At 53.0% G+C, this 27048-nt stretch overlaps 10 protein-coding genes across 10 annotated transcripts; 5 read left to right on the top strand and 5 right to left on the bottom strand.

The window, feature by feature from the left end:
• The first annotated feature begins 81 nt into the window (after positions 1 to 81).
• SEPMUDRAFT_150570 (Piwi-domain-containing protein) lies at positions 82 to 4489 on the top strand. The gene is made up of 4 exons (XM_016906262.1): positions 82 to 490; positions 615 to 756; positions 819 to 1141; positions 1192 to 4489. The coding sequence occupies exons 3-4, from the start codon at positions 855 to 857 to the stop codon at positions 3983 to 3985; spliced, it is 3081 nt and encodes a 1026-aa protein (XP_016758593.1). The 5' UTR covers positions 82 to 490; positions 615 to 756; positions 819 to 854; the 3' UTR covers positions 3986 to 4489.
• An 854-nt stretch (positions 4490 to 5343) lies between these two features.
• Positions 5344 to 7551, bottom strand: SEPMUDRAFT_150569 (uncharacterized protein). Its single transcript, XM_016906261.1, has 2 exons — positions 7349 to 7551; positions 5344 to 7281 (listed from the first exon to the last, which is right to left on the bottom strand). Exons 1-2 carry the CDS (start codon positions 7545 to 7547, stop codon positions 5555 to 5557), a joined length of 1926 nt encoding a protein of 641 aa, XP_016758592.1. The 5' UTR covers positions 7548 to 7551; the 3' UTR covers positions 5344 to 5554.
• A 544-nt stretch (positions 7552 to 8095) lies between these two features.
• On the bottom strand, positions 8096 to 10190 carry SEPMUDRAFT_89601 (NAD(P)-binding protein; the record flags this gene model as incomplete). The annotated part of the gene is made up of 3 exons (XM_016910504.1): positions 8096 to 9733; positions 9799 to 10055; positions 10118 to 10190. The coding sequence occupies 3 exons, from the start codon at positions 10188 to 10190 to the stop codon at positions 9095 to 9097; spliced, it is 969 nt and encodes a 322-aa protein (XP_016758590.1). The 3' UTR covers positions 8096 to 9094.
• SEPMUDRAFT_119021 (uncharacterized protein) lies at positions 8273 to 8589 on the top strand (the record flags this gene model as incomplete). Its single annotated transcript, XM_016901471.1, has 2 exons — positions 8273 to 8467; positions 8539 to 8589. 2 exons carry the CDS (start codon positions 8273 to 8275, stop codon positions 8587 to 8589), a joined length of 246 nt encoding a protein of 81 aa, XP_016758591.1.
• Positions 10191 to 10784: 594 nt separating the features above from the next.
• SEPMUDRAFT_157690 (uncharacterized protein) lies at positions 10785 to 15102 on the top strand (the record flags this gene model as incomplete). Its single annotated transcript, XM_016907746.1, has 3 exons — positions 10785 to 12965; positions 13019 to 14826; positions 14900 to 15102. 2 exons carry the CDS (start codon positions 10785 to 10787, stop codon positions 13724 to 13726), a joined length of 2889 nt encoding a protein of 962 aa, XP_016758588.1. The 3' UTR covers positions 13727 to 14826; positions 14900 to 15102.
• On the bottom strand, positions 14071 to 15058 carry SEPMUDRAFT_48460 (uncharacterized protein; the record flags this gene model as incomplete). Its single annotated transcript, XM_016909068.1, has 2 exons — positions 14071 to 14826; positions 14900 to 15058. 2 exons carry the CDS (start codon positions 15056 to 15058, stop codon positions 14071 to 14073), a joined length of 915 nt encoding a protein of 304 aa, XP_016758589.1.
• Positions 15103 to 15154: 52 nt separating the features above from the next.
• SEPMUDRAFT_150567 (3-oxoacid CoA-transferase) lies at positions 15155 to 17220 on the bottom strand. The gene is made up of 2 exons (XM_016906260.1): positions 15618 to 17220; positions 15155 to 15562 (listed from the first exon to the last, which is right to left on the bottom strand). The coding sequence occupies exons 1-2, from the start codon at positions 17115 to 17117 to the stop codon at positions 15428 to 15430; spliced, it is 1635 nt and encodes a 544-aa protein (XP_016758587.1). The 5' UTR covers positions 17118 to 17220; the 3' UTR covers positions 15155 to 15427.
• A 288-nt stretch (positions 17221 to 17508) lies between these two features.
• Positions 17509 to 19062, bottom strand: SEPMUDRAFT_150566 (voltage-gated potassium channel subunit beta-3). Its single transcript, XM_016906259.1, has 4 exons — positions 18831 to 19062; positions 18652 to 18771; positions 18462 to 18594; positions 17509 to 18404 (listed from the first exon to the last, which is right to left on the bottom strand). Exons 1-4 carry the CDS (start codon positions 18867 to 18869, stop codon positions 17644 to 17646), a joined length of 1053 nt encoding a protein of 350 aa, XP_016758586.1. The 5' UTR covers positions 18870 to 19062; the 3' UTR covers positions 17509 to 17643.
• Positions 19063 to 20600: 1538 nt separating this feature from the next.
• SEPMUDRAFT_49468 (HET-domain-containing protein) lies at positions 20601 to 21531 on the top strand (the record flags this gene model as incomplete). The annotated part of the gene is made up of 2 exons (XM_016909115.1): positions 20601 to 21098; positions 21160 to 21531. 2 exons carry the CDS (start codon positions 20601 to 20603, stop codon positions 21529 to 21531), a joined length of 870 nt encoding a protein of 289 aa, XP_016758585.1.
• Positions 21532 to 23574: 2043 nt separating this feature from the next.
• Positions 23575 to 26094, top strand: SEPMUDRAFT_157686 (uncharacterized protein). The gene is made up of 2 exons (XM_016907745.1): positions 23575 to 24469; positions 24532 to 26094. Exons 1-2 carry the CDS (start codon positions 23923 to 23925, stop codon positions 25743 to 25745), a joined length of 1761 nt encoding a protein of 586 aa, XP_016758584.1. The 5' UTR covers positions 23575 to 23922; the 3' UTR covers positions 25746 to 26094.
• Positions 26095 to 27048: the final 954 nt, after the last annotated feature.

The following is a 27048-nucleotide window of genomic DNA, read 5'->3' as shown; positions in this document are numbered from 1 at the left end:
CTCTCTCCTCTCACCGCTCTCTGTTCTGTTCTTCCCTCTCATCCTCCTCCTCCTCCTCCTCCTCCTCCTCCTCCTCCCTCTCTCCACCATCCATCCATCCATTCTCATCCTCTCTACAACATAGAAAACATCATGCTTTGACAGAACAAAGAGTGCGACCGCTACCATTTTCAAATCGGGCTTTTCGAAGCATTGGCCTATCTATATGCTGCATTCGAAGCCATCACATTCGCCACATCCCATTCAAGCACACTTTTATCATCCATCATCACATCCAACCACCCACCAGCGCCATCACCAGCCAAACGTCTGCTCCTGCTGTCACCCGACGCGACGCTTTCGTGCAATCACTTCCGAGTGGATCGGAATTCGTTCTGTTTGTCAAGCTTGGATTTCAGTGCAAACACCTCTCATTCTCTTGACATTACCATCTCGATCCAAGACCTTGCAGCGAGCTCTCACTTAGCGCCTGCCGTTGGATCAACCAATTGTGTGTACCTAAATACTGTCAGACTCCTTGCGCAGAGAGTGGCTACAGGCAAACGGTCAATGCATCGCCACGCTTCGCCACGCCAATCAACATGCAGTGCAACCGCTGACACGTTCTTACGTAGTATAGCACAGACATTACGACAATCAAATAACAGGCACAAACACACTTGTCCTTGACGACCCTGTGTCGTTTGCAGATCATCGAAAACATCCTGTTTGGGAGACCGAGTTGAACTCACTGAGCCATTCATTCCGACCCCTGGTGTATGTATCCCTTTCTTTGTTTCTCCTCGTCTTTGCAACTTTCTTTGACACGATTCGCATAGATCAATACTACACTTCCATACACGAAAATAAATACCATGTCCGGAAACCAACCACGTGGTCGCGGCGGCGGCCGTGGCGATAGAGGCGCCGGCCAGCGAGGTCGTGGACGAGGAGATTCCAGTGCTCCTCGTGGCGACTTTCAAGCTGGTCGTGGTCGAGGAGACTTCCAACCGGGTCGTGGCCGTGGTGATTTTCAAGGTAACCGAGGTCGCGGCGGCGGGGGTCCTCCTGGCAGGGGCCAGTCGACCCAGATGCCTTTCAGAGGTGGTAGAGGCGGTGCAGGGGGTGGAAGACCTCCTCCAGGTCGTGGGGGAATCTATTTGTGAGACGAACATGAGTGCCTCTTGAGAAAATTTGCTGATATTCGAGGAGGGAGAATCAACCAGTCACGCCTCCTGACCCAGCCATCACTGCTGCTGAAAATGCCCTGGTGGTGCAAACCAAGGGCAAGATCATCGATGACTTCCCTGGTCGCTCCGGGTACGGCTCCAAGGGCAAGGCTATCGTCTTGCGAACTAATTACTTCTCCCTAACCACCGCGTTTGAGGCCAACGTGAACGAAGTACCTCTCTATCGCTACGAAGTGGAAATTAAGGAGATCAAGGACATCAGCAAGCCCAAGCGTCGACGCGTCTTTGATTCAATCGTCGCACATGCAGCCTTTGCCAACCTGCGATGGGCTACTGATTATTCGAGCATTATTGTCACTACTGAGAAGCTGGATCTGGAGAAGATGATGGCAGGCAAGGTGATGGTGGAAGTCACACTTCCACCAGAGAACGGTGCCGTCGGCCCTTCTTCCGAGGGCGATCAGCCTCCTGAATTTGTCAAAGCAGCACGAGCCCGGAACACGTTCCATTTCTGCCTTCATGACAAGGGGTCTTTCAATCCACGCGCCATGGTGGAGTACCTCAAGAGCACCTCGGCAGGTGCCATGTACCAGGGTCGCGCTGATCTCATTCAGCTCCTGAACATCATCATCACGAAAGCTCCGAACGAGGCTGCCCAAGTCAAGGATGTTGGAAAGAACTTCTACCCGTTTGGTACCCATCCGGGAATGGAGTCATATGATCTTGGTCAGGGTCTCGAAGCTCTGCGCGGCTACTTCTCGTCGGTTCGCCCAGCCATCGGCCGTCTTCTGGTCAACATCAATGTCACCAGCGGCGCATTCTACAAGTCGATGCAGCTGCTCGACTTGGTCAGAGAAGTCGGGTCGGGTAACGATCAGGCAGAATCGTTCATACGTATGCTCAAAGTTGAGGTACGTTACACGAAGGATGGTCAAAAGGAAATGTTCATGAAGAAGGCGAAGACGATTGTCGGCTTCGCGAAGCCACATAAGAAAATTCACGTCAAGCGTTTTGGCAATGCACATGAGGTCAGGATCAGCATTGAGGATCGAGCAAGTCCGAACACCAAGTCTCAGGAGATGACCGTTGCCGAATACTTCAAGAAAAATCACGGCATCACGCTGAAGCGCCCTGAACTGCCGTTGCTCAATGTTGGGACTCGTGACGCTCCGCAATACCTTCCAATGGAGCTGTGCTGGGTTAACCCCGGTCAAGCATATCGTCGTTTGCTGAGCGGTAACCAGACGTCGGAGATGCTGAAGTTCGCAGCAAGATTTCCGAACCTCAACGCGATGTCTATTGCTGGCGTTGCGGATGCGCCTGGAAACGGACTTCGACTGTTGCGCCTGGCCGCTACCGGCGCCACCCCGCAAAATGAATCTGTTGGACCGTTTGGTTTTCGCGTGGGGATCGATATGATCAGCGTCCCTGGTCGCATCTTACAAGCTCCCAGCGTCAACTACGGCAAGAAATCAGTGACCCCTCGCAACGGTTCCTGGAATCTTGCTGGAACCAAATTTGCCAAGCCTGGGAAATTCAATCGCTGGCAAGTCTTGGTGATCAACCTTTCGGGACGCAATACTTTGCGAGGTCCAGTCGAAAGCATTGTTGGCAAGCTCGGAACAGCGCTCATGGGCTATGGCATCAACATGGGCGAACGTGGACCTACCATGCAGATCGAGCTTGATAGGCTGACCATGATGAATCGCCCGAAAAATGACGCAGTGCTCAAGGGTGCGTTTGAGAGGGCCGAGGGCAAGAGGGTCGACATGCTCTTTATCATCATTCCAGATGTTGATCGCTGGCTTTATGCGCGCATTAAGTTCTTTGGCGACGTCGTACACGGCGTTGGGACAATCTGCTCCGTGGGCTCGAAACTGGAGAAAGAAAACGGCCAGGATATGTACCTTGGCAATTTGGCGTTGAAATTCAACTTGAAGGGAGGTGGCATCTCGCATAGCGTTGCCAATACGGTCACGGCGCCCATTGACGCCAATACCATGGTTGTTGGTATCGATGTCACCCACCCATCTCCGGACAGCGCAGAGGACGCACCTAGCGTCTCTTGTGTTGTCGCCAGTGTCGATAGCCAGATGTTCCAGTGGCCAGGCAGCATCAGAAGTCAGAAGGGAAGACAGGAGATGGTTGAACCCCTCGAGGAGATGTTCAATGAGCGTCTGGACGTGTGGGTCCGGAAAAACCAGAAACTCCCCACCAAGGTTGTGGTTTACCGTGATGGCGTATCAGAGGGCCAGTATCAAACCGTCTTGCGCGAGGAGCTGCCTGCTTTCGAGAATGTTTTCAAAAAGCGCTATGGCAAGAAGGACAGGTGGCCCAAGATGGCCATCATCATCGTTGGGAAGCGTCATCACACACGCTTCTATCCCACTCGAGTGGAGGACGCGGATTACAACCCACAGCGAGACAAGGGCTCCTGGAATCCTCTGCCAGGCACCATTGTGGATCGCGGCATTGTCGGAAAAGTTATTCGGGAATTCTACCTGCAGGCTCACCAAGGCCTCCAAGGCACCGCTCGACCGGCGCACTACGTCGTCATCAAAGACGACATTTCCTTCACTGCCGACGCACTGGAACAGTTCACCCATCACCTCTGTTACTTGTTCAATCGTGCCACTAAAGCGGTTTCTATATGTCCGCCCGCATACTACGCCGACCTTCTTTGCGAGCGTGGCCGCGCGTACCTGTTCAACACCCTCTCGGAGAATACCTCGAGCGACTCTTCCGTCATGGGTGACGCGCCTGAGGGGATCAGCGGTGTTCATGATAGGTTGCGAGACACTACTTGGTATGTCTAGAGCACGACATCGTGCAACCTTTACTACACGAATTTCAGCTCGCTGTACTACGCACTGCCTATCATTATCGAAGGGCGGAAGTTCAAGCGGCATTTGAAGGTAGAACCACTCTGGCAGTCTGGGCAGAATGATGGCACATATACACGCCCGCAACCAACGGGCGAGTCATTTTCGGGCCAACTCAACACCCAACACTCGTTTAGAAACAACTTTCTTTTGCATTACACGAACGGCTTGCAGATATGGAAAGGGGCAAGCCAGAAACAAATTGAAGAACAGAGGTTGTCGTGGTCATGTCCTCTATTTACATGAGGTAAGAATGCGGTCTCGTTCGCAATGCCATGTCTTACATAGGGACTCGACAAACTATCTGATACACCTCGTCGTCATCATCGTCATCATCGTCATCATCACCTCGTATAACACAACACAACACATTCTTCTTGTATTCTGAAGCTTCCGCACTTGAATAAGTTGGGATGGGTTGAATTAACCGACGAATAATAAAAGTTATAAATATGCTCCAAGCTTGAAATCCGTCTTCCACTGCGGCTGTCCATGCCGACAAAACGACAAATTTGAGCATGATCAAAGGGCCAAAAGAATGACATTTTTCTTTTTCAGACAAGGGTGTGCTAAGAAGGCAAGATAGGGTAAGGTAAGGTAAGGTAAGGTAAGGTCAGGCATGGTAAGGTGAGGTGAAGTGAAAAGAGATGACCCATGCTTTCGTCCCGTCCGCTGTAGCAACATCGTCTACCTACCTTACCTACCTACCTCGGGTAAGCAAGGTTTATGTACAGGTAGGAGGTCAGAGGTAGGAGGTAGGAGGTAGGTACATTCAGTAATCACCAAAACGAAACGCGGAAACGATGAATAAGAAAGGTCGAGCCTACCTCTAAGAAAACTGGTTTTGCTGCAAGCCAAAAAGTCATATGAGGACAAGCAGGCATGGCTACCGATTGCTTTCTGTACATGACTGTTTAGCCTAACTACTGCTTAGTACTGCTTTGAGAAAAGAAAAGATGTTTTACGTACCAACTTGCCCTCTCTCTCTCTCTCTCTCTCTCTCTCTCTCTCTCTCTCTCTCTCTCTCTCTCTCTCTCTCTCTCTCTCTCTCTCTCTCTCTCTCTCTCTCTCTCTCTCTCTCTCTCTCTCTCTCTCTCTCTCTCTCTCTCTCTCTCTCTCTCTCTCTCTCTCTCTCTCTCTCTCTCTCTCTCTCTCTCTCTCTCTCTCCTCTCTCTCTCTTTTTCTTTCTTTCTGCCTTACTCCCTCCCTCCGTCAATATTCTCCATGTCACGTTTGAACAAGAAGAGAAGAGAAGAGAAAAGAAAGAGAAAAGAAGAAACAGAAAACAGAAAAGAAGCCATCCATCCATCCATGACGGCTTCAGCCCTGTGGGTATCATCGCGCAAAACAAGAAAACAAGAACTAGTAATCTCACTCAATACACATGCCCTCGTCGTGCATTCGTGATTCGGAAGCTGTCGTTGATGGGACAATCAAGACATGCCGGCGGTTTGTCTCGCCGTTCTGTGAAACTGGTATGTGTGGTCATGGTGGTAGCTGGGATCAGCCAAAGCGTTGACTGTCGTAGCCGGCGACAGACTCGAGCCAAGACCAGAAGTTGCCGAGGATTGCGCGATCTGCTTGAGTGTACCGAAGGCGGTGGAGTGCAGGGGTGCTGTTGGCAGCGAGCCACATATTATCGGTCTGGTATCCAGAGACGCCGAAGTAGAGCAGGAACAGGACGCAGATGGTGAGAAGCCACTGCAGCCAGGATGGTGATTGGCGGAATGACTCGAACATGGTAGCATCGCGAACCTTGTCGACGTATTTGATGATTTCGGTGGGATTGACAGGTTCCTCTTCGGTCTGTGAGGCAGAATTTCGAGTCTCGACAGGTACTTTCGCGGCCGCTGCAGCGTCTCGCTCTAGCACTTCGGACACAATCTGCAAATAGTCTGGCATTTCGTAATCTTGAAGCCTCGACTTGATGCCAATCTGGTCCTTCAGATGGGCGATCACATCTTTGAGCTTCTTGTGGAGCTCTTCGTTCTCGGTGATGATCGCACTCTCCGGCCTAAAGTGTCGTCGAAGGGCATTGTTGTCCTCGCCAAGATCAAAGAGCATCTTTGAGAGGTCGAAGATTCGGTCGTGTAGACTAGCCACCTCAGTCTTGTGAGCAGCAGCAGCAGCCCCGAGCTGCTTTTCGAGGTTCTCGATTGTCTTTCTGTCCAGACTAGCCACCTCAGTCTTGTGAGCAGCAGCAGCAGCCGAGAGCTGCTTTTCGAGGTTCTCGATTGTCTTTTCGTGGTTCTCGATTGTCTTTTCGTGGTTCTCGATTGTCTCGTGTAGTTCAGCCATCTGATCTACCTCATCATTGACAGCGGCAGTAGCACGACGGAGCGCCATCTGAAGCTTCTCGATTTTCGCCTGTAGGGTAGTGACCTCAGTCGTGTGAGTAGCATTGGTGATGGGGATTTGCGTCTCAAGGTTCGCGATTTGCATCTTTAGGCTAGCCACCTCAGCGATGTGGTCTTGTTGAAGCTTATTCGAGTCGTCGGAGGATCGCTGCTTTCGCGGCTCAAGACTATCTGGACCTTGCTCGTCGTCACTACCATCGTCCTGTGCAGCCTCAGCGAGCTCTTGCGCCATGGATCGGGTGCGTAGGCCAAGACCGCGACGTGCCGGGTCATTGTGCTGCGAGGAACTGCTGTCCGCGGAGACCTCGCGATTGATGGCGGCCTGCTGGGATACTCGACGAATGTGTGCGATGACGTTCTCTGGTGTGAATTCTGTGCCAGCATCGGTAAATTGGTCCTCTAACTCTTCATTGATGGCCTGCAGGAACTCGTGCGCGTCTCTGCCATTGTGTCCCTGCTCTATCTGCTCTATCTGCTTCTTGAGGGTGTCAATCTCTTGCTGAGCGGATGAAAAGCTGGTGCGGACGTCGTCACGTTCGTGGCTCAGGCGGGCCGTACGGTCTTTCGAGGCGGTCAATTCGAGGCGGGTTTTCTGCAGAGTGGTTTTGAGCTCGTTGTTGAACCCCTGGATCTGGAGCAGGTCTGCTCGCGTTTTGCTGAGCTGGAGAGACTCGCTCGACAGTGCTTTCATGGAGTGATCGAGGCTTGCCTCGGCGAACTTGGTGCGGGATGTCAACTCCTTCTCTTGCTTGGTGAGCCTCTCTTTGAGGGCCGCGAGTTCGTCAACAAGCTCGCCATTGTTCAGTTCAAGCTCGGTGGCTCTCTCGTACAGGTCGGCGTTGGCACTCTCCAGGTCCTTGATGCGCTTGGCTTCTGAGGCCATTGTGTTAGCTGTTTGCCATCTTGTATGGCTGTTGTCGTGACAGGTATGTATACATACCATCGCTCAAAGGAGCACTGGCATGTGCCGCGCCAGGTGCTGCCGCTCCCGGCGGCCCGGATGACGGCCCGGCAGATGGCCCGGCAGGGGGCCCAGCAGGCTGAGCGCGACGCGGCGGCGGCGTCTGCGTGCCTCGGCTGGCGAAGGTTGGCAGCACACGTTGACGAGGGCGAGCATTAAGCCCGCTCATCTCTCGCATGAACGGGGTGGTCATTGTTGTGTTTGTTGTCGTTGTTGATGTCGTTGATGTCGTCGTTGGTGTGTTGATGTCGTTGTTGATGTCGTCGTTGGTGTCGTTGGTGTTGTTGTCGTTGTGGTCGTTGTTTTTTTCGTTGGTGTTGTCGCTGGTGCTGGTGTTGTTGTGATGGTGTTGCTGTGGTGGTGGTGTTGCTGTGGTGGTGTTGCTGTGGTTGTTGCTGTGGTTGTTGCGGGAGATGAAAGGTCGGGCAAAGGTCTGAGGAATAAAGAAAGAAAGAGAAAACAAATCTGGAGAAAGAAGCAATGATATTATATATCGACGGCCGTCTATTGCGCACATTGTCAGCCTCGCAGTTGTATTGTCGGTCTCGTAGCTGTTTTGTGGTCGCATAGCTCGAATGGAAGACAATTGAGCTCACAATGGATTTAAAGTTTAAAATGGGTCCTATTGTAGTAGCGTATGCAAAGCACAATAGCATCATCTCTATTGTCCTACAAACGGCCACGATATCGTGTATGACAATTGCAACAGTCGAACATGTTGGGTGTAAGCCTGAAATGGTGCGTCCACTGTGAATGCTTCGAGGAGGTACATGTTGACCACGATACACGGTCTGGAGGCGGTGAAGTTTGCGTTGTCAGGTGATTTTCCGAGATCGTTTGAATCGGGAGGTGTCTCCGCACTTTTTTTTTGAGACGGCTACGAAACAGGCAGACCAGATTGCCATGGAGTCTGCGAGAGCCACAGGAAGTGCTTGTCGCATCATCTTGGTGGTCATGAAGAGGGTCACGACAAGCAATGCGGATATGGAGCGAATGCCGAGCATCGAGAGCGTGCCAGAGAGGCTGAAAGACCGAACGTGCTCCAGCGTGGCAGCGGTGGATCATGCTGCCATGCGCGACAGCATCAAGATTGGTGCCGTTGATGTTTTATGTCCAGATTTCAGTAGCTTCAGCCTTCCGTCCGTACTTTGCTCTCGACGCATCTTTAGCTGTGCGAAATTCGAAAGGTGCTGGCACGTGGCACTCGCCAGCAGGGCTGATTCATGATCTTCTTGGTATGCATGAATGCTGCATCAGCCAGCGTCTTTGGTTTTGAGTAGAGGCCATACTCAGCTCACTGAAATCTTCGCTTGCCCGAATGTCTCCTCTCACTAGAATCATGATGGCCTGCAATGTGGCCATGCCTTGGTATATCTACAGAAGGGGCCTCGTGCATTTTGTCGTGGGCGGATGAATTAGAATTTCGGCGGTTCGCCCTCAGTCCCTGACCGATACCAAGTGAATGAGCGCGAGGATACATCATCAAGTTCTCCAGGCTTCTGAGCGGGAGATGAAGGGGTCCCATCAGGACGAAAGGGAGTTGTGATCTTGAGGTCACGGAAAATCACTATGCACATCGAGCAGAGTGCAAAAAGATGGCTGTAGTGGTATCTCGATAGCGCACGTAAGCATCCTATTCAGCTGAGCGAGTTAGTCTAAGGGGACTTGGCGTAGCGACAACATCTTCTTCAGTGGTTGGCACTCTGCAAAGCTTGAACGAGATTCTCAATTTGCCACACCCCAGCCAGGCTGAGCAAGCCAATCGTAGACCTCAGCAACGTTGGCCGCCGAATTGCTCGCGGTAGATCCAGGGCCCTGTGGTCCGCGTTCGTTCTGCCATCCAACATTGCGGGTGGTTCCTTTGAGAACTTCGAGAACCCATCCCCCGACCACGTCGTCACTCTCAACGCACCGCAGCATCGCGTCGGCAACTTCCTCAGGCTCGATCCACTCGTCCTGCTTTTCGTCCAGCCAAACGAGCTTTTCTGGATGATCTGTCCACAGCGGAGTTTTGATAACGCCAGGTGCAACTCCATTAACTCTGATACCCAACCTCTGCTCCAGTGGTGCCAAGGCTCGAATGAAACCAGATATGGCGTGCTTCGAAGCAACGTACAGAGGCTGACCAACAATGGGCTGTTGACCAGCGATACTGCTGATGTGTACGATACGCTTGGGGTTTGCAGCAGACACTTTTCCAGTTCTGGAACCCTTTGGCGGGTTCAGCCATCTAGAAATGGCAAGCTGCGTGGTGCGTATAGGATGTGTCAAGTTGATATCGAGCAGTGCATAGTGACCGATGCCATTGTCTCCGTGAAGCTTGTCCTTTGATGCACCTGTGCCAGGCGGTATCCAGAAGTTGGACTGCAAGTCAATATTAGCAGAGTTGCACCACATCACCGTTCCGCCATAATACGATGGCTTCCTACCCAGTGCGGCTCGAATATTCCTGCTCCTGGGCAGACAATGTCTGCTCCACCATATTCGTTGTCTGCTACCTGAAATGCGTTCTCGAGTTGATCCCAGCTAGTCACGTCGGTCTTGACGAAGATGCAGCTGGGCGTATTTGCATCTTTGGGAAGATAGTGCTGCACGAGCTTTTCTGCTTCGGGGCGGAGGCTGAGGTCTGCGATGACTACGTTACAGCCTCGCTCGAGGAGGAGCTTCGCGAAGGAGAGGTTGATTCCTGTCGGCAAAAGTCAACAGTGATGCTCGTCCAGGTACGACTCATGTCACCGCGGGACGCACCACTTCCAGCACCCGTGATCAAGGCAGTCTTGCCTTGGACGGTAAATGGAACGTTGGCAGATGTAGCGGCCATGGTATGATCGGTATGGTACGGAGCAGTGTGCTGAAACACAGGAGGGATAGGTCATATCGAAGACATAGCATTGCACTTACACGCATGATTATATACCCAGCCCGAGCTCTCAGCATGCATGGAGAACTGGGGAAACCGGATGGTCCTGGTGATGGAGAGCAACGTCCATGGCGGTGCGGTGCTCTGTCGGGTCGCGGCAGTCGAGATTGAAGCTGCGTGTCAGAGGCTGTGGCGGGGTCGTCGGTAGTTCTGTCTGATCATCAGAGTGAGGACGAGGTGTTCCGTCTGGAGGGGAAAGGACGGGAAAGGAAGGATCATGGCGCTTGGCATGGCTTGGCGTGCATTGCCAGAGATGGATAGAAGTTCATAGGCTCCCAGGAGGTACCTCCTAGAACGAAGGTGTTAAGTGCCGGATCGGAATTTCCGGGGCCGGAGTGCGTGCACACTGCACACTGCACACGCAGTAGGAGGTAGGAGGTACCTCCTAAGGCGCGGGCCTAAGGCAGGCGCGTGGTCCCGTCGCGTCGCGTCGCGTCAGCGTCTCAGCACAGGAGGCTGCAAGACCCCGATCTTCACCACCGACTCGACAGCCCGATGTCTCACAGACGACGAGCCACCTGCGACTCCGAACACCTGACCACCACCCCATCGAAACGCTCCCGGATTGACCGTGGCCATGCTGCACACTTCCCACGCCCCAAGTACAAGCCGCATGTGGACTCCGGCATTGGCAAGAATTTTCACAGCCTGCGGTATCCGTTAAGCCTCCTCCCTTACAGGTCGTGGGCGGCTTTGAACAACGGCGAGGTCAGCGGTGGTGTCTGTCCTCAATGTGGCAAGGACCGCGATGCCACTCCGTACCAGCGGAAGCTGTTTCTGGTCGCCGAAAGGTTGAGTTGGGGGTCTGGAACGACGAGTCGGCAACAGAAAGAGCAAAATGAGGTGGCGCTGTGGGCCGTGAACGCCGACCTGGACGTGTTCGAGCCAGCTGTGGAAGACGACGAAGTCATCATGGGCGGCCGGCATAGCCGTGAAAACAAATGGTACCCATTTCGCGACCAGCTCGAAGCGGACCTGGCGTTGAAGATTGTGGAAAAGGCCAACATCCTGAGCGAGGCATCTTGGAAAGTATGGAAGGACGTAGCCTTGCTCAGACAGACCGGACGGAAACCCCTGGGCGAGCTGGGCTCAAGTTCAAGTCAATCACCACGATGGTCATCCAGGAAGAACAAGCGCGATGCTGGAACGGCGTCTGACTCGTCTATGCCCAAAACACTGTTTTCAGACCCTCCTCTTGAAGATGTGGCCATAATGAAGTGTAGCTATGAGACCCTTTCAGACTTCTACAGCATACTCGACAAGATTGAGAAGACTTCACCAGTGGCAGCAAGGTACCTGGAGGCCTATGCGGAACGACTTCACGTAGATGCGTGCAAGAGTTGTTGGTTCAAGAACACCATTGTTGACCTTCCTGATGAGGGTCAGGCTGTGGGTTCAGTGGAAAGCATACGGCTTGCAGGCGGTGCAGGTCTGCCTCCTACAGGCGCATTCGCGGTATCGCCAGATACGCAGCCTTCCGCTATTGGCTCCTGCGTCTACTCTAACTCACATCTTCTGCAGGGTCCGAACTTTTCGAAACGCTCTGTATCCTTACACCACGGGCATAGCTCTCGTGGGCCAGCTGGTCCAGGTCATGTTCTAGCACCACGGCCATGGGCGCAGCTCCCGCCTTCTCGAGCCCCATTGGTGGCAGCTGCAGCCGCAGCGCTGGTGCCGCGACAACGTCAAGCTACAGAGTGGCTACAACGTCACTTTTCTGTCGATGCCACTACGCACACCACGATGAACGTGTTGTGGCAGACATATAGAGACACTTTCCCTGGTGTCCCTCAACTCGGTTACGCTGAGTTTGTGGATCGGGTGCTGGAGACTTTTGCTGCATCAAAGCTGCTACCTCTAGGAGACGGTACTTTTATGGTCCAGGGCGTCCGCCAGAATGTCACTATTGGTGAAGCTCGATCCTCTCATAGTACCAATCAGAACAGAGGCAGCCACAACATGTTGAGCTTGGTTCCTGCTACCCACCCGAAAGAAGAAAGTCTTTTTGAGTGGTTGCGAAGAACTTACGAACCGTACCAATATGCAGAAGTCTCAGCTACGCAACTGATCGAAGCATATCGCAGCGATTTCGGCAGATCTCCCTGGGCGTCTCTTCCCTTGCTCGACGTTTCCAAGGAGATCCCCGGCTCCAGATCTTCGTTACGCAATGGCAAAGTTATTTATTTCAACCTCCGACGGAAATCAAACTGCCACGCTGCGGCACCGGACAGCCAGCAAGCTCAACATGGTGCGACCACCAGCGCGAGCGCTGGTACTCAGGACGGAGTGGCTGCCTTGGAAGAGCCGATGAGAAGCGCTCAGTGGCTTCGATTTCATTATATTGCTGATCCTGACTCCGAAGTCCCACAGCAGGCTTTGTTTGCTGCATATCGAGAGCGATTTGGAACGTCGCAGAAACTAAATGGCGTAGAATTCCTCGATAGTGTCGAGAGGACCTTTCCCACGACGAGCAGAGGACGCAACGCTGCCCAGGATTATGTGATAAAAGGCCTGATGCCGAAGCCATCGGATGTGTCAATCAAACAGCGTACGCCGATTACGTCTCAGCCGAGGTTGCCCCAGGCAGATTCAGGACTCTCAAGTACCACTGAAGGCAAGCTGACAGTCCTTGTCGAGGCAAGGGACAAGCCTCCCGTATACGTGAAAGTTTCCCCTGTAAGTTTTGAGAACCAGCGGAGGGAGTTCAATTCTGATGACTCGACTTGCAGGCCACAACTATCTCCCATATCGTCAATGGCATGAAGAAATGGATGAATCTACCAATCGACCAGCCCGCCAACCTTTGCTTTGGGGGTGTACGCCTATCCCCAGAGAGCCGAGTGGAAGACACCGATTTGGAAGATATGGACAGCGTTGACCTTATCCTGGGAGGCAGTCTTCGCGCTGATAAGGTTGAATCGTGTAAGACATGGCTGCGTAAGCAGTATATTGCAGACGAAAGTGCGCCTCGGATTCGTTCCGCCAGCATCTGGCTGTCCTATCGCAGTGCATGCCACAGTTGTACTATACCTGCGGCGGAACGGTCCATTTGTCCTGAAAAAGCGGACTTCGAAAAACTCATTCTAGAAGTATACCCATCAGCGACTTTGCACCGATCCGTATCTGGCGCCAACATCATCAAGGGCGTGAAGTCTCGCTGGCCCTCGTTCGAGCCAGCGCGCACGTCCGCTTGGCTGAAGACCAATCTCATGGCCGATAGGCTTGCCACCACTCCCAAGAGTAAGATCTGGCAAGCATATCGAGACGACTTCGCCCCTCCCAATTCTGAAGTACCAATTCTGAGCCATCGCGAGCTATTCATGAAGATATGTAAGGATTTTCCAGATCTCTCGTCGGCGTATGGCGGGTCAGGCCAGGATTTCCGCGTCGTGAATGGCATAAGGATTAAGACCCAAGACGAAAGAGAGTCTGCTTAGGAAGCAAGCGCCTTGATCGTGTCGACGTCTTTCAAAGACTTTGTGAGGCAATTGCAGAATCACGCCTACGGAACCCCGGCTGACATGCTGCGCCTCCTATTTTCAAACCTGGGCTTGTCTTCCAAGTCCTCCCGCCTTAATCGGACGCAAGTGAGGGGAGCAAAGAGGAAGACGATAGTGGCGAAGATGAAGATGATGACATGCCTCTCAAGAGAAAAGCGAGCTATTCCTCTCGGGCTGAGTGCGACAGCGACTAGATACCCTTGGAACTATCATTGAATGAACCCATCTCCTCCGCAATCAATACCGTCATTTATTCATTCCCAAAACCACTCTCATCTCCGTCACAGCTTAGCTTTCAACGGCTTATCAAACCCAGGCGCAAACGTAGTTCCCTGCCCTTGTCCCAACGCCTCCACAATGCTATCCACCTGCTGCAACAACCACAAACTCCCCTCGTTACTCGCCAACCATTTCCCGCCCTGCACCTCCTCCTCCGACTCGGCCGTCCCATCCTCAAACGCTTTCCGCAGCCCAAAAACATGACTGACCACTTGTGGCCCCACTCCACTTTGTGCTCGAAGACACGCCACCGCAATCACAGACGTCAAGACCCGTCCCACATTCGGTATCGCAGACGACGAGCCAGTAGAACTCGTCGTCGTCGTACTCCAAGCAGGATCCGAAAACAACCCTCCATACTCGGCCTCAATAATATGCACAGGCAAATCCGGATGCGACACAGCAAGTTTCGCTTTCAATTTCTCGCTAAATGGATGATAGATACTTTCCCACAAGGCTTCCCCTCGCGCCAACATGGCTTCGACATTTTTCGCTGTGAGATTTCTGCGAGGAGGCCGGGCTTGGAGGGAGGATTGGATTTCTGGGGGTAGGCCGGAGTGGAATGCTCCGAGGACGTTGATGGTGCGGGGTACGCCGTTGAAGCCGATGCATTTGAGACCGACTTCACGCATGAGTTCGGCGGTGTAGAGGGCTTGGTTTGGGAAGGGGTTTTTTTGATGGGTTGGGGTTGTTGTGGTTGCTAGGCGGTAGAGGGCGAGCATGGATTCGGGAGAGTTCATGGTCATTGTGGCGGCGGTCTGGCGTTTTTGTTTAGTCGGATTTTGGTGGTTTTTGAGATGTGTCGTGCTTTTTTTTGAATTAGGTACTTACAGATGCACAGAGCCACGCTGATAGACCGACTTTGTTCGATCCAGCCTCGGAAGCTATTCGTTCGTAGATGGATGTCACATTCTTGGGCGCTGGGATTGTGTTGGGTTTGGCGTGAGCGGCGTTTATGAATTGCTTCAGCGAGTCTGATAGTTTCGACATGGTGGATATTGTCACAATGGAGAGCAGACTAGATTCTGTTCGACGCTGGAAAAGGAAGTGAAGTATCACAAGTGAAGAGAGTACGCGTTGGGAAGATGTGAAGTAAGGCGGAGTGCCAGGCTAAACGTGTAGCCGACGGCACGTTGGACCGATGGCGGAGCCGTCGACACCCGCATCATCCACCAACGGATATGCCAAGACTACGGCAGTAGGTGGTGCCTCCTAGTGACGCAGAGCAGACAGAAGAACGTCTGTATGGTAGGTACATGTAGGATACAGGTAATAACCTTATGTCGATGTGAGAATGGAATGGAGCATGACACTGAGCACGACAATTCCGACACAGAGGACTACTCCAGACAACCGAATCTACTCCATCTTGCTCAAAGGCTCCTTGACCGCAAACTTGGCGCCCGTCTTCTGCTTGATCTCATCGACGCCCACACCTGGAGCCAGTTCAGTCAAGGTCAACCCTCCCTTCTTCCGATCAACTTCGAAGACGCACTGTGCGAATGTTAGCCATGTTGTCACATCTCATCACATCACCATCAATACTCACGAGCTCGGTGATAATCGTGCTGACACATCTCGCGCCGGTCAATGGCAGCGTGCAGCTCTCTACAATCTTCGGCGTGCCGTATTTGTCGCAGTGGTCTGTAAGTACAACAATCTTGGTCTGGTCAGGGTTCGAGACAAGGTCCATGGCGCCTCCCATTCCCTTGAAGACCTTGCCGGGGATCATGTAGTTGGCCAGGTCACCGTTTGCGCCCACTTGCAGGGCTCCAAGCATGCTCACGTCGACGTGGCCTCCTCGAATCATGCCAAAAGACTCACTGCTGTCAAAGCAGCTGGCACCAGGAACGAGAGTCACAGTCTCCTTGCCAGCGTTGATGATATCGGCGTCGAGCTCGGCCTCCGTAGGGTATGGTCCCATACCCAGAATGCCGTTTTCGGACTGGATCCACACGTTGTTATCCGGAGGCAGGAAAGATGGCGCCAATGTGGGCATGCCAACACCAAGGTTGACGTAGAATCCAGGTTTGAGCTCCTTCGCGGCACGCTTGGCGATGCGGTTTCGACGAGCAAGTGCATCAGACTTTGCACCCTCGCCTTCAACATCAGTCTCTTGTCGAAGCACCTTCACCTCAATGATCTTGTCTTCGGTGGCTTGAACAATTCTGTCGATGAAAATGCCTGGAAGGTCGATTTCCGCGGGCTTCAGCTCACCGACCTCGACAATGTTTTCTGCTTCCACAATAGATACAGTCGCGGCCTTGGCCATCAATGGGGCGAATGACTTGGTGGTGTATCGGAATTGGACATTGCCAGCCTTGTCGACCTTGTGCGCACGGAGGATGGCAACGTCTCCCTTGATGGCGGTTTCCATGTTGTATACTCGTCCATCGAACACACGAGTCTCGCGAGGCTTCCCGTACTCTGTGACCTCACCATTCTTGATCGTCGCAGGAATCTGACCAGACTGAATATGGGTGTTGACGCCAGTTGGTGTGAAGAAGGCGGGAATGCCAGCGCCACCGCATCTGATCTTCTCCGCCAAAGTTCCTTGAGGTGTGAGCTCGATGGAAACCTCTCCATTGAGATACTTCTTTTCCAGAGCCTTGTTGTTTCCCAGAAAACTGCAGATCGCACGAGTGACTTGACCAGAAGCAATCAGAGGAGACAGACCACCACCAATTGCCGTACCAGCGTTATTCGACACGGCAGTGAGACCAGTGAGATCCTTTCTCTTGGCAATTGCCTTGATTATGGTCTCTGCTGTTCCACACAGTCCGAATCCCGCACTGAGAATGGTCGACCCAGACTGCAAGTCAGCCACAGCTTCATCGGCAGACGCATACACTTTCGATTTCCCTCGGATCTTCGTGGGAGCCTTGGAGGTCACCTCTCGCCAGTACACCGAATTCGTCCTGAAAGATCTGGTATTGGGGACATGTTGCCTGGTTCCAGAAGCGATCCGAGAAGCAGCAGCAGCAACACACGGGAGCTGGACGCGTCGACAGGCTGTAAGCCTCAGAGCAAAAGGCCTTACGATTTCCATGCTGTCGCCGATTCTGCTCGCATCTCAAGCCAAAAACACCCCAAATTTCTCCAATGGCCTCGTGAGACACGTTGCTTCAATGGACGCCAACAGTGGAAACGATGAGGAAAATGAAAAGATGATATTGCTCCGTCACCGGGACGCCCAGGGCTCTTGGGTGGGCCATTCGGGTAGACCGGAAGCGGTCGGGTGCGTTCGTCGGCTCCTGGATAAAAGATCATCCTCGTTCCAACATGGTGCGCCTGCGCCTCGTGCCTTTGTGGGGTACCTCTTGGGTACATTGAGTACATGTAGGTAGCAAGCGAAGCGGAGCACAGTATCATCAGGTGCACAAGAGAATTAAAAGGGCTCACACTAATGTCCTAGGCGACATGGTCATGGCGAAAATGGTGAACCTCTCTCGACACATGTGACGGCAAAGATGGCGAGGAAGCCTGAGCAGCATTGCTTCAATTCTGACATTTTGATTATCTACTCAAACCATGGACGGCATTCAGTCATTCATAAGTCATCTCTCTGCGTTCTTCTACCGCTCTCGGCCAAATGAAGCTGGTGCTGCAGGCTTGTTGTCCAGAATTGCCTCTATATCTGCCATAACATCGGGAGTAAGCTTCGGCAGAAGCTTGAGCGCGCCGATGTTGTCCTCGATCTGCGCGACCTTGGTGGCTCCCAGAATGACCGTCGACACATTGGGATTCTTCACACACCAGGCAAGAGAAAGCTGCGCCACATTGCCACCAAGCTTTTCGGCAATCTCAGTGAGCTTGCGGACCTTGTTGATCTTCGCCTTGCCCTCTTCACTTTGCAAGCTCTTGATGGTACCCTCGAAGAAGGCCTTGTTCGTGGCAAAACGCGAGTCTTCTGGAATGCCGTCGTTGTACTTGCCGGTAAGCAGACCGGATGCAAGTGGAGACCAGATTGTAGTACCGTACTGGAACTGTTGGTAGAGTGGCGCATATTCCACCTCGAAGCGCTGTCGGTGGAAGGCGTTGTATTGTGGCTGTTCGGCAATTGGCGCAATGAGGTTGTACTTCTCGGCAATCTGGGTGGCCTCCATGATCTGCACGGCTGACCACTCTGAGGTTCCCCAGTAGTAGGCCATGTTGAGGTTGCGAATGACCTGAGTGAAACCTTCCACGATTTCCTTCATCGGGGTGCCAACATCAGGTCGGTGGGCAAGCACGATATCAACGTATGGCTGTTGGAGACGGGCAAGCGAACTCTTGAGACCTTCCACAACGTGCTTTCTCGATAGCCCTCGAGTGTTTGGCTCCTTGCGTCCGGTGCCTATTGCCCAATCAGTCCCGGATGTTCAGCCAGGTGACCTCCATGCGGGCTACATACCGAAGAACACCTTGGTGCTGAGGACATATTCGTCGCGCGGCCAGGCAAGCTCCTTGAGAGCTTGGCCCATCTCAATCTCGCATTGGCCATTGGAGTAGATCTCGGCAGTGTCGAAGAAGTTGATGCCAGCATTCTAATTCGCAGTATCAGCTCTTGTGCTCCAATTATTGCCTGTGTGCGTGGCACCCACCCATGCAGCCTCCATACAGTCCTTGACAACATTGCCCTTTTGAGTACCTCCATAGGTCAACCAACCTCCCAGAGATAGGACGGAGACCTTGAGACCAGTGGGACCGAGGTGGCGGAACTCCTACAGTAAGCAAGTTAGCGTGCTTGTAAGAGCATGCACAGCATTTGGTGCTTCCATACCATGTCCTTGGGATCAAACTTGCTCTCGACTGCGGCCATCTTGACGTCTGGTTGCTATGCTTTGCGTGAGAGATGATGGTATTGTGTGTCGAAGGCGTTAGGCGTGGGCGAAGAGGTCGGGGAGCAAACAACAGCGAGCAGGGACCACACGTCTTAGAAATACAAAGGGCCTGTACATCCCAGGAAAAGATTATCCCCAATGGATGCAACCAGGAGGTACCGACAGACGTCATGGCCCTTGCTGGCCGCTGTGGTGGGGCATCGTCGTAGAAAAAAACCCCAATCAAGACTGGGCCGCTGCCACAACGGGTCATGACTTCGCCCCAGCGTTGCCCATGTGTCAGTAACATCTTCCATCGCGTTGTTCGATCACTGTTCTACCTCGCAACAATTGTCTCTTTTCTCAAACGACAGAACGAGATTTCGTGTGGATTTCGTGTCGCTGCGACGTACATGTATATACCGAGAACCGCCTCACCTGCGCATTGCACTCAACCAAGCGAAAGACACTCCAACCAAGCTATACTCCATAGACACAGTGCGCGAACAGTCTTGGGTTTATGAGAAGGATTCAAAAATGATCAAGTAATCCCTACGAGACTAGGTATGTTGAATACCTAGACGTAGAAGGACGTAACGCATCGCAACAATGCGGCTGCCACAAAGGCTATTCTCTTCTTCCTTTCGCGCTAGCGAACCTCTTGAATACCCGTAGAACTCTCACTCCGTAGCTTGGCCTTGCCAGTGAAAAGGCTTGTTTGTGCAAGTGCTGAAAGCAGCTCCGTCGTGGCGATCTTCTTATTAGAGAAGTTTTGATTTCCTGACGAAGCTCATGCGCCTTCAGTCTTATCTGGTAGGAGAGCAGCAAGGATGACATTATCAGGAGGCTTTTTCAGTGTGCATTCCGGAGTGCGCAATGCTCGATGAGGTGAGTTCGCTAGACGGCATGCTCGCGAACATAAGGTAGAAAGGAAAATATAGAACCAATATGACTCTGATTTCATTTAAAGCCTGCGTCAATGTCCACATGCACTGCCTCCACTCAGACTGCCTGTGCGATGGATGTCCTACACAATTACAGCTTCTGGTTCCGCCGTGCAACTCCCGTCTTGTTTTGTCCTAGTGCGCAGCTCTTCTCCTGCAAGCCTTCGCTGCTCTTGATTTCGCGATAGTGCGCGCCGAAAGGTGAATGCCTGGATCTTCGACAACGCATGAAACGAGCGAAGACCGTATCGCACGTTGCCATTTTGGATGATCATGGGGGAATCGAGAGGGTGTAACCCACGAGAGTGGAAGAGAATCATCGAGATGGTCAGGAGATGGTCAGGGAGATACGGATCCGAAATCTCGTGTGCACTTCGTGCCTCTGTGGGCCTGAGGTCAAACCCTCGCCAAGCCTGATGGACTTTCACTCCGGACCGCACTCCGGACGCCAGACGGAAGAACTGGGCGACGGTGACCAAATCACGTCTCTCTCAAGAGCCACACTCTGCTGTTTCCACGGCTCTGGTTACCTAGCTGACATTGAAAGCACAGAGTGCGATACTCAAAGCCGCCCGAAGTCGTTACACGGGCTCATGCAGGTCAAGCCACGCTCCCAGATTTGTGGTGGCAGTGCACTACATGGCTGTTCAGCTGCTGGATTACTGTATTACTTGTATTTGCTTCCTTCAAAGCAACTTTCGTCGAACAGAACGCAGGGTGTGCACCTCAGATGAGGCATGACCATCACGCGCCGCTTTCCAATTTGCCGCCATGCCGGTGAGCACAATGCCGTCTCCGCGGCTAAAGGAAGACCTCGACACAGACGACGAGTTTGAACCTGTGAATACAGACCCGAGATTTGAATGGGGGTTTGGAAGCCTTACGCTCGAAGCGGGAGACTATTCTGATTACGATTACCATGACGACGCCAGGGCGTTTGCGGGCACGCCCGATCCAGGTGCGGATCAACGAAGACGTCGAGGACGCCAAAGTGATGCTGCTTTCGCGGACGCTCCTGAGTTCGAATACAAGACATTGGCAGATGGCAATGCATTCCGACTTGTTAATCTCCAGCCCGGGACTGGAAGCAGCGCCCTCGTGGGCACACTCAGCTGGGAAGACTCGAAAACTCCCCAGAGACAGTACTATTGTCTTAGTTACTGCTGGCAGACAATTGAAAGGAATGCCTGCATACTATTGGATGGGTGTCGTTTCCCAGTGACCAAGAATCTTTTGGCCGCGTTGCGAGCCTTGAGAAAGCCTAAAAAGTCCATTCTGATATGGGTGCGTAACCACGCTGCTATGATTTCACTGCTCAACTACTGATCAGCTTCTGCGGGCATAGATCGACCAGATTTGCATCGACCAGGCGAACGACGCCGAGCGTGGACATCAAGTCTCGATCATGAAGCTAATTTTCAACCAAGCACACCAGGTCTACATATGGCTTGGCGAACATGACGACCGCAGCAAGCAGCTCTTTGAGTATGCCGAGCGGAAACGGATTGCAGATAACAGTTCGAGGCGGGTGCTGAACCGCATGCTGAGCCGAAAAGACCTCCGGGACTCGATCGAACGACTCCTAGAACGACCGTGGTTCCATCGTGTATGGGTGCTGCCTGAAGTGGTGCTCGCGAAGCATACCAGAGTGGTATGCGGTGGCACCCGAATCAGCTGGTATGAGTCTGTGTCTGTCTGCGTCTCGTTGCGCGTCTGAAGCGGACATCAGGATATCGTCCAGGGCACCTGGTCCCCTCACTTGGAACGTCCGTACAGAGGCGCCATCTCACCATATGCTGATATAATTATAGGGATAATCTCGTCAGACTCATTAGAGATGAACTGCCTCCGATAACTCCAGAATTCAAGAAGCGGGTGTCTCTGCTAGGAAATGCTCGTCAGCGGCTTGCTATCATCTCGCAAATGATAGCAAGTCAAAGGGAAGCATTGCCGCATACCGACATTACGCAGCTACTGATCCTGGGCAAGAGCAGTGATGCCACGGACGTGAGAGACATGGTCTACGCTTTCTATGGCCTGACGTACTTGACCTCGTCGGTGACCTACTCTCGCACGCCAGAATGGCTGTTTGTTGAGATCTGCCACATGTACATCACTGCTCTCAGATATGTGGCTTCATACGACTCAGTGCATGGTTTGACAGAGCAACATAAATCGTTCCAACTGATGAGCATACTCTACAGTGCAGGCGCACTTCACCAGCATCGACTCCTACCTTCATGGGTGCCAGATTGGTATGCTCACGCACACTCATGTGAAGCGCACAAACCTAATGCCCTTGCTGATCTGTGCCATTCCATGGAACCTCAGGACTTTCACGTGGCACTTGGCCCCTATATTCTGCAAGTCCTTGCCGAATTTTCTCCCGCCTGCTGGAAAGGACGAGTGGACGCTTGGCGTACGGAGTGAGCATCGTGCCGGTGGTCATAACATCCACACATTCGAGATACTGGAAGGGAGTCGCGGTCAACTGAGAATCACTGCAGTGATATTTGACACTATACTTCTAGTTGATGAGGCGACTCCAGCGTCTACACCTGGTGGCATTGAAGAGAACTCCAGGCCTACTAGCACAGGACTTAGCCTAGCGGATACGCCCGAGATACGCTATGGACGGCACTTCTTCACCTGTCGATGGCCTCACCGGTCTTGCGACCCCCGGTATTGTGGCTGGTGATATGTGCGCCATCTTTCTGTCAGGCGATGTGCCAGTCATACTGCGCCCTAGTCCAGCTCCTGCCAGGAAGAGTAGGATTTTTCAATTGCTTTGTGAATGCTATATCCAAGCACCTGCAGTGATGTCTGGCGAGCTTCTCCACAACAAACAGGCATCGGCTGAAGACATTGTACTCATATGACAGGAGGCCCGTTCATGAAAGATCATCAGATGACAATGTTAAGCAGCGAGAGGAAGGCTGGGGAGTTCCATGACGGGCTGCGCTTCGCCGGAGCTTGAGCGACTACTCCGATCGATCGGAGTGACACTACTTGCAACAAGAGATGATTGTGTAGTCACCACATTATATCACAATCGATACTTCAACAACATGAAACGCAGACAAACGAAGTCTCGTAGCACTGCCTTGTTGAGCACGAGTCGCAACGGTCCCGGCTATGCGGCGTTGCCCAGCCATATCATTTTGACTGGTCGGTCCACGCCTCGAAAGTTGGGACTGTCTGCAGACAATGGGCTCCGGTCCATCGCGGTGTCGTCACGTTTGCCATCCGGGTTGTACGAGCACACATCCCCGGCTCGAGGCTAGCCGCTTCCCAGATGCGATATGTGTCGGTACTGCAGCCTGCACAGAGCCGAGAGGTGGGCGCTGTCGTGGAAAGGGGGCACAGCGAGAGGCTCAGGACGAGCGGCAGCACAATCGCATTGCATTGGTCTGTGTGAACTTGTGAAGAGAGGGACAGCAAAAGCATACCTCCCTTTCTCGCTCCTGAGTCTCCTCTGTTCCTTGTGCGCGAAGCACATGCAGAAGCAGTCGAACCAAGGCCCCAGTCAAAGTGGGATGTCGATCGGGCAGACACGGCAGCAGCCGAGCGCGTGCGGCGATTGGCTGCGGCTGCACGAGATGCGATAGTCTTCGCGCCATGTGAGTACGTAGCCATGCCTATCCTTGCAGCAGCGCCCAGCCACCCCTCCTCGCCCCGGGCCCGTCCACGCCGCATCTCTCTCTCTCTCCCGTCGCTCTCTCTCTCTCGTCGCGGGGACTCAGAATGGAGTCTTCCTGTCCAGCGTTTGACTGCACCGCGCCTCTGTAGACACACATACACACTCCGTACCTGCATCGCAATCGCCTCCCCGATCGATCACATTGCCAGGCACCAGTCCATTATTTCCATCGCTCTCCCACCGTACCTGCGTCTCACTAGACCCGAGACACGCGCGAACACGTTCAAAGCACGCGTGCGAAACATACGTCGAGCGACTCTCCTGCCTTCCCACACCCGTCCGCGACACTGCGCAAACGAGCAGTCCGCACCAGATCTTGTCGCAGGTGTCCCCCGTAGCCGTCTTCACTCTTCTTTCTATGACCCTCTTGCGCGCTTCACCACTGGAAGCGCACACACTACACCGTGAATGATACTCCCGGCAGACATGACTTCCCGACAGCACTATCTCGATTCCCATCCGAGCCTCAACGCCAGCATGGACGACTTCGATGCGCGCGAGTTCTCTCCTACGATCCCCGACATCCCTTCGCAACACTCTGGCTTCCGTAGCAATCACCAGTCCGAATACAGCGAAACCAGCTCGCGACGGAGCTACTCACCGCCAGCATGGCGCAAAGCAGGCAGTGGGTGGTTCCAGCACCGTGAAGCCTTATCGCCGAATCGCAACGGATATAGAAGCAAAGATGCGAGTCCGCAGTACCAGAGCGCAGACGAGGACACCGACGATGGAGATGTGACCGCATACAAGACTGCCAGGCGCATACCACTTCCTGAATCGCCTGTCAAAGGTCGTAGTCCTGGAGTGACTCCAGAGCCTGCAGGAGTGCTTGCTGGTCCGGATAGAGAAAAGTCGAGAGATGCGGAGAGCACAGTACGGCATGCAAGTGAGGAAACGCAGAGACCAGAGCAGGAAGCCGAATACGCAGAGGCAGAAACGCCCACGCAGAATAATTGTAAGTATCCTATCGAATCGCATTGATCCCATGAGGTGAAGACTAATCGTATGTTCGTCTAGATATACGCTTTTCTACTTCTCTCGACGTGGTACAGCGAACGGAACCCATTGAAGCATTGGTGGGCAATATCAGAAGGTCCATACACCATGTAACGAAAACCAAGTACAACACCGTATTCTACGGGATATCAACCATGTTGCTCTACTGGGTGATGGCCACACTATTGTCCACTCCCACCCATGGTCCTTCGGTCGATCTGATCAAGGTCGCCAGTCTGGCCAAGTCGTTCGAACCCAGCATATACTATTCTGAAAATGGCCATGCGCAGATCGAGCAACTACAAGAGACGAGTGTAGCGGTCTGGGATCTGGGAGAAAGTGTCCGAAGCACGAACATGACGTCTGCGCCACAGATTGTCAGTCAGCTCGACTCCTTATCCGACAGTTTCAAAGCTTTGGCAAGGGAGATGACGAGCTTCTTCACTTCTGTCGATTCTGACATTGATGGCATTCTTTTTGTCATGGAGTGGGCGCAACGCGAACTTAGCATGATCTCGAGCGAACCACCCAGCACACTCGCTGCCGTGTGGTCCAATGCGCGGGATCTCCTTTCGCGCGTGGGCTTGAGTACTGACGGCACGGTCATGCAGGAGCTGCTGGGACTCACATATCAACAACGAGCAAAAGCAACCTTGGAGCGCACATTCTACGAGTTCTTGGGTGTTCTCGAGGAGAGCATCAACAATGAGCTGACGCACTCGGTGGCACTGTTCCAGCTCTTCGAGGCAGTCGACAAGCAGTTTCTGAATCTGCAGCGTACTGTCGTACGAGAGCAAGACCAACAAGAGCGCATGGAAAATGACTTTCTGGGAAGTCTCTGGACCAAGGTCATTGGCGTCAACGCATCCAAGCTGCGCAAATACGAAAAGAACAAGAATTTGCTGCACTCGGTGCGAGAACGCACGGTGCGAAACAAGCACGTCCTTGTTGATCATAACCAACGCCTGGAACAGCTCAAGTCCAACCTCGAGATTTTGCGGCGCCGACTCGTCAGCCCGCTAGTGCGATCGAGCAACTCGAGTACGATTACGATTGATGACCAGATTAAAGGACTGGAGATGACGTACCAGCAACTCAAAGGCAGCCGCGAAGTGCAGAAGCGCAAAATGATGGAGATTGTGTATGGCGCAGGCACGCGGAAAGTGATTCTGCCCAATGGTGCTGGTGCTGGTGGTGCCGCGCGCGAAATCGAAGGCGGTGGCAGCTATCGGTGACGTGGGGGAGTCATGTAGGTACCTGGCTGTAGGTAGGTAGGTACGATGGGGGCGATTATCGACGAGGAAACGAATGATCTGGATGTGGAACGAAGGAGTCGGTAGGGCGTTGTAGGGGTGTTCTTGGTGTCCACAGTTGGAGAGGTTTTGGCTCTGAGGATCTCTTGGAGTAGATATCTGATTTCGTTTTTTTAACACATGGTGTTGTTGGGATGAATGGGTAGGTGGTGATGGGCTGCTTGGGCTTGGGGGTGGGCGGGAATGATGAGCCCTTGGATCAGTGGGCAGTAACATACACAGTTACCTTACCTTACCTTACCTAGGTATTAACCTTCCATACATGTCCTTCGGCACAGGTGAAGGTGCAGGTGAGAGGTGCAGGTGAGAGGTGCAAGGTGAGGTGAATTCAGTTGTACAGTTCGCCAAGAAATGAACCCTTTCAAAACCAACAACATTCGTTTTCCCGTAGGAGGTACCTCCTAGGCTGTACCGCTGTATGAGGCTGTGCTGAGTGAATTGGATGCCAATGCAACCCTACCTCCTACTGTGCCTCGTGGTGTGGAAGGGGTCAAGGTTGAGAGACGGGCTTGGCAGCATCTTCTTTTTCGCGCGCTTGCAAGCACAGCCCCCTAAATGCTAAACCGGATAGAGTAGCAGTGACGCAGGTGGGCGATAGCTTCTGTTGCATTGGTCAACCTGTTTTCTCTCGGAGGTAACTTGAGGTACTCCTAGTACATACATGTAGCTATACGGTAGGTCAGGTAGCAGTAGCTAATAAGAAGTACTGATTCAGACGCGCCGTCGACGAGCTCAACCAAACAGACAAACCGGATTGGACTGGACTGGATTGGACTGGAAAGAGAGATACCATCACCATCACCATCACCAGCATCACACATCCCATTCCTTGTTCTTCTCTTCCCCGCTCGTCCTCTCTCATCGCTTCCATTCCCTTCCCAGCGGACTCTCGTCTATCTACATACTTCCGAACACGGCGTGCGTCACATTTCTCTCCCCCTACCTAGTCAGCCATCCAGCAAATTGCAGCTCACGGCCAGACCTGCAGTCCAACTGAGCGCCTGAGAGGTACTAGGAGGTACTGCCCGCTGGCACGGCATTTGCATCGCCCTCCCAAAAGTCTCGCGAAACACCCGATCTCTTGGTACTGTAACACCAAGAAGCCAAGACAACAACCTAGTCCAACAAGCTCTCGACAAGCAGCCGGAGACGGTCGCCTCCCTACTGTCCTTCTGATACCTTGACCGGCACCACCATGAGCAGTAAGTCGCCCTATCTTCCTCAC

Source organism: Sphaerulina musiva (assembly GCF_000320565.1).
Source record: "Sphaerulina musiva SO2202 unplaced genomic scaffold SEPMUscaffold_8, whole genome shotgun sequence".
NCBI classification, from domain to species: domain Eukaryota; kingdom Fungi; phylum Ascomycota; class Dothideomycetes; order Mycosphaerellales; family Mycosphaerellaceae; genus Sphaerulina; species Sphaerulina musiva.
Note: the sequence above shows the minus strand (reverse complement) of the source record. Positions and strands in the feature narration are given on the sequence as shown.

What these genes read in the sequence shown, in the direction of transcription:
- SEPMUDRAFT_150570 (XM_016906262.1), top strand. Translation starts at nt 855, where the DNA reads ATGTCCGGAAACCAACCACGTGGTCGCGGCGGCGGCCGTGGCGATAGA. An exon ending in GGTCGTGGGGGAATCTATTT is followed by an intron (nt 1,142 to 1,191) that starts GTGAGACGAACA and finishes ATATTCGAGGAG; the next exon opens with GGAGAATCAACCAGTCACGC.
- SEPMUDRAFT_150569 (XM_016906261.1), bottom strand. Translation starts at nt 7,547, where the DNA reads ATGCGAGAGATGAGCGGGCTTAATGCTCGCCCTCGTCAACGTGTGCTG. An exon ending in CAGTGCTCCTTTGAGCGATG is followed by an intron (nt 7,282 to 7,348) that starts GTATGTATACAT and finishes CAATGGCCTCAG; the next exon opens with AAGCCAAGCGCATCAAGGAC.
- SEPMUDRAFT_150567 (XM_016906260.1), bottom strand. Translation starts at nt 17,117, where the DNA reads ATGGAAATCGTAAGGCCTTTTGCTCTGAGGCTTACAGCCTGTCGACGC. An exon ending in GCACGATTATCACCGAGCTC is followed by an intron (nt 15,563 to 15,617) that starts GTGAGTATTGAT and finishes ACATTCGCACAG; the next exon opens with TGCGTCTTCGAAGTTGATCG.
- SEPMUDRAFT_150566 (XM_016906259.1), bottom strand. Translation starts at nt 18,869, where the DNA reads ATGGCCGCAGTCGAGAGCAAGTTTGATCCCAAGGACATG. An exon ending in AGTTTGATCCCAAGGACATG is followed by an intron (nt 18,772 to 18,830) that starts GTATGGAAGCAC and finishes TGCTTACTGTAG; the next exon opens with GAGTTCCGCCACCTCGGTCC. An exon ending in CAGCACCAAGGTGTTCTTCG is followed by an intron (nt 18,405 to 18,461) that starts GTATGTAGCCCG and finishes ATTGGGCAATAG; the next exon opens with GCACCGGACGCAAGGAGCCA.
- SEPMUDRAFT_157686 (XM_016907745.1), top strand. Translation starts at nt 23,923, where the DNA reads ATGATACTCCCGGCAGACATGACTTCCCGACAGCACTATCTCGATTCC. An exon ending in AACGCCCACGCAGAATAATT is followed by an intron (nt 24,470 to 24,531) that starts GTAAGTATCCTA and finishes ATGTTCGTCTAG; the next exon opens with ATATACGCTTTTCTACTTCT.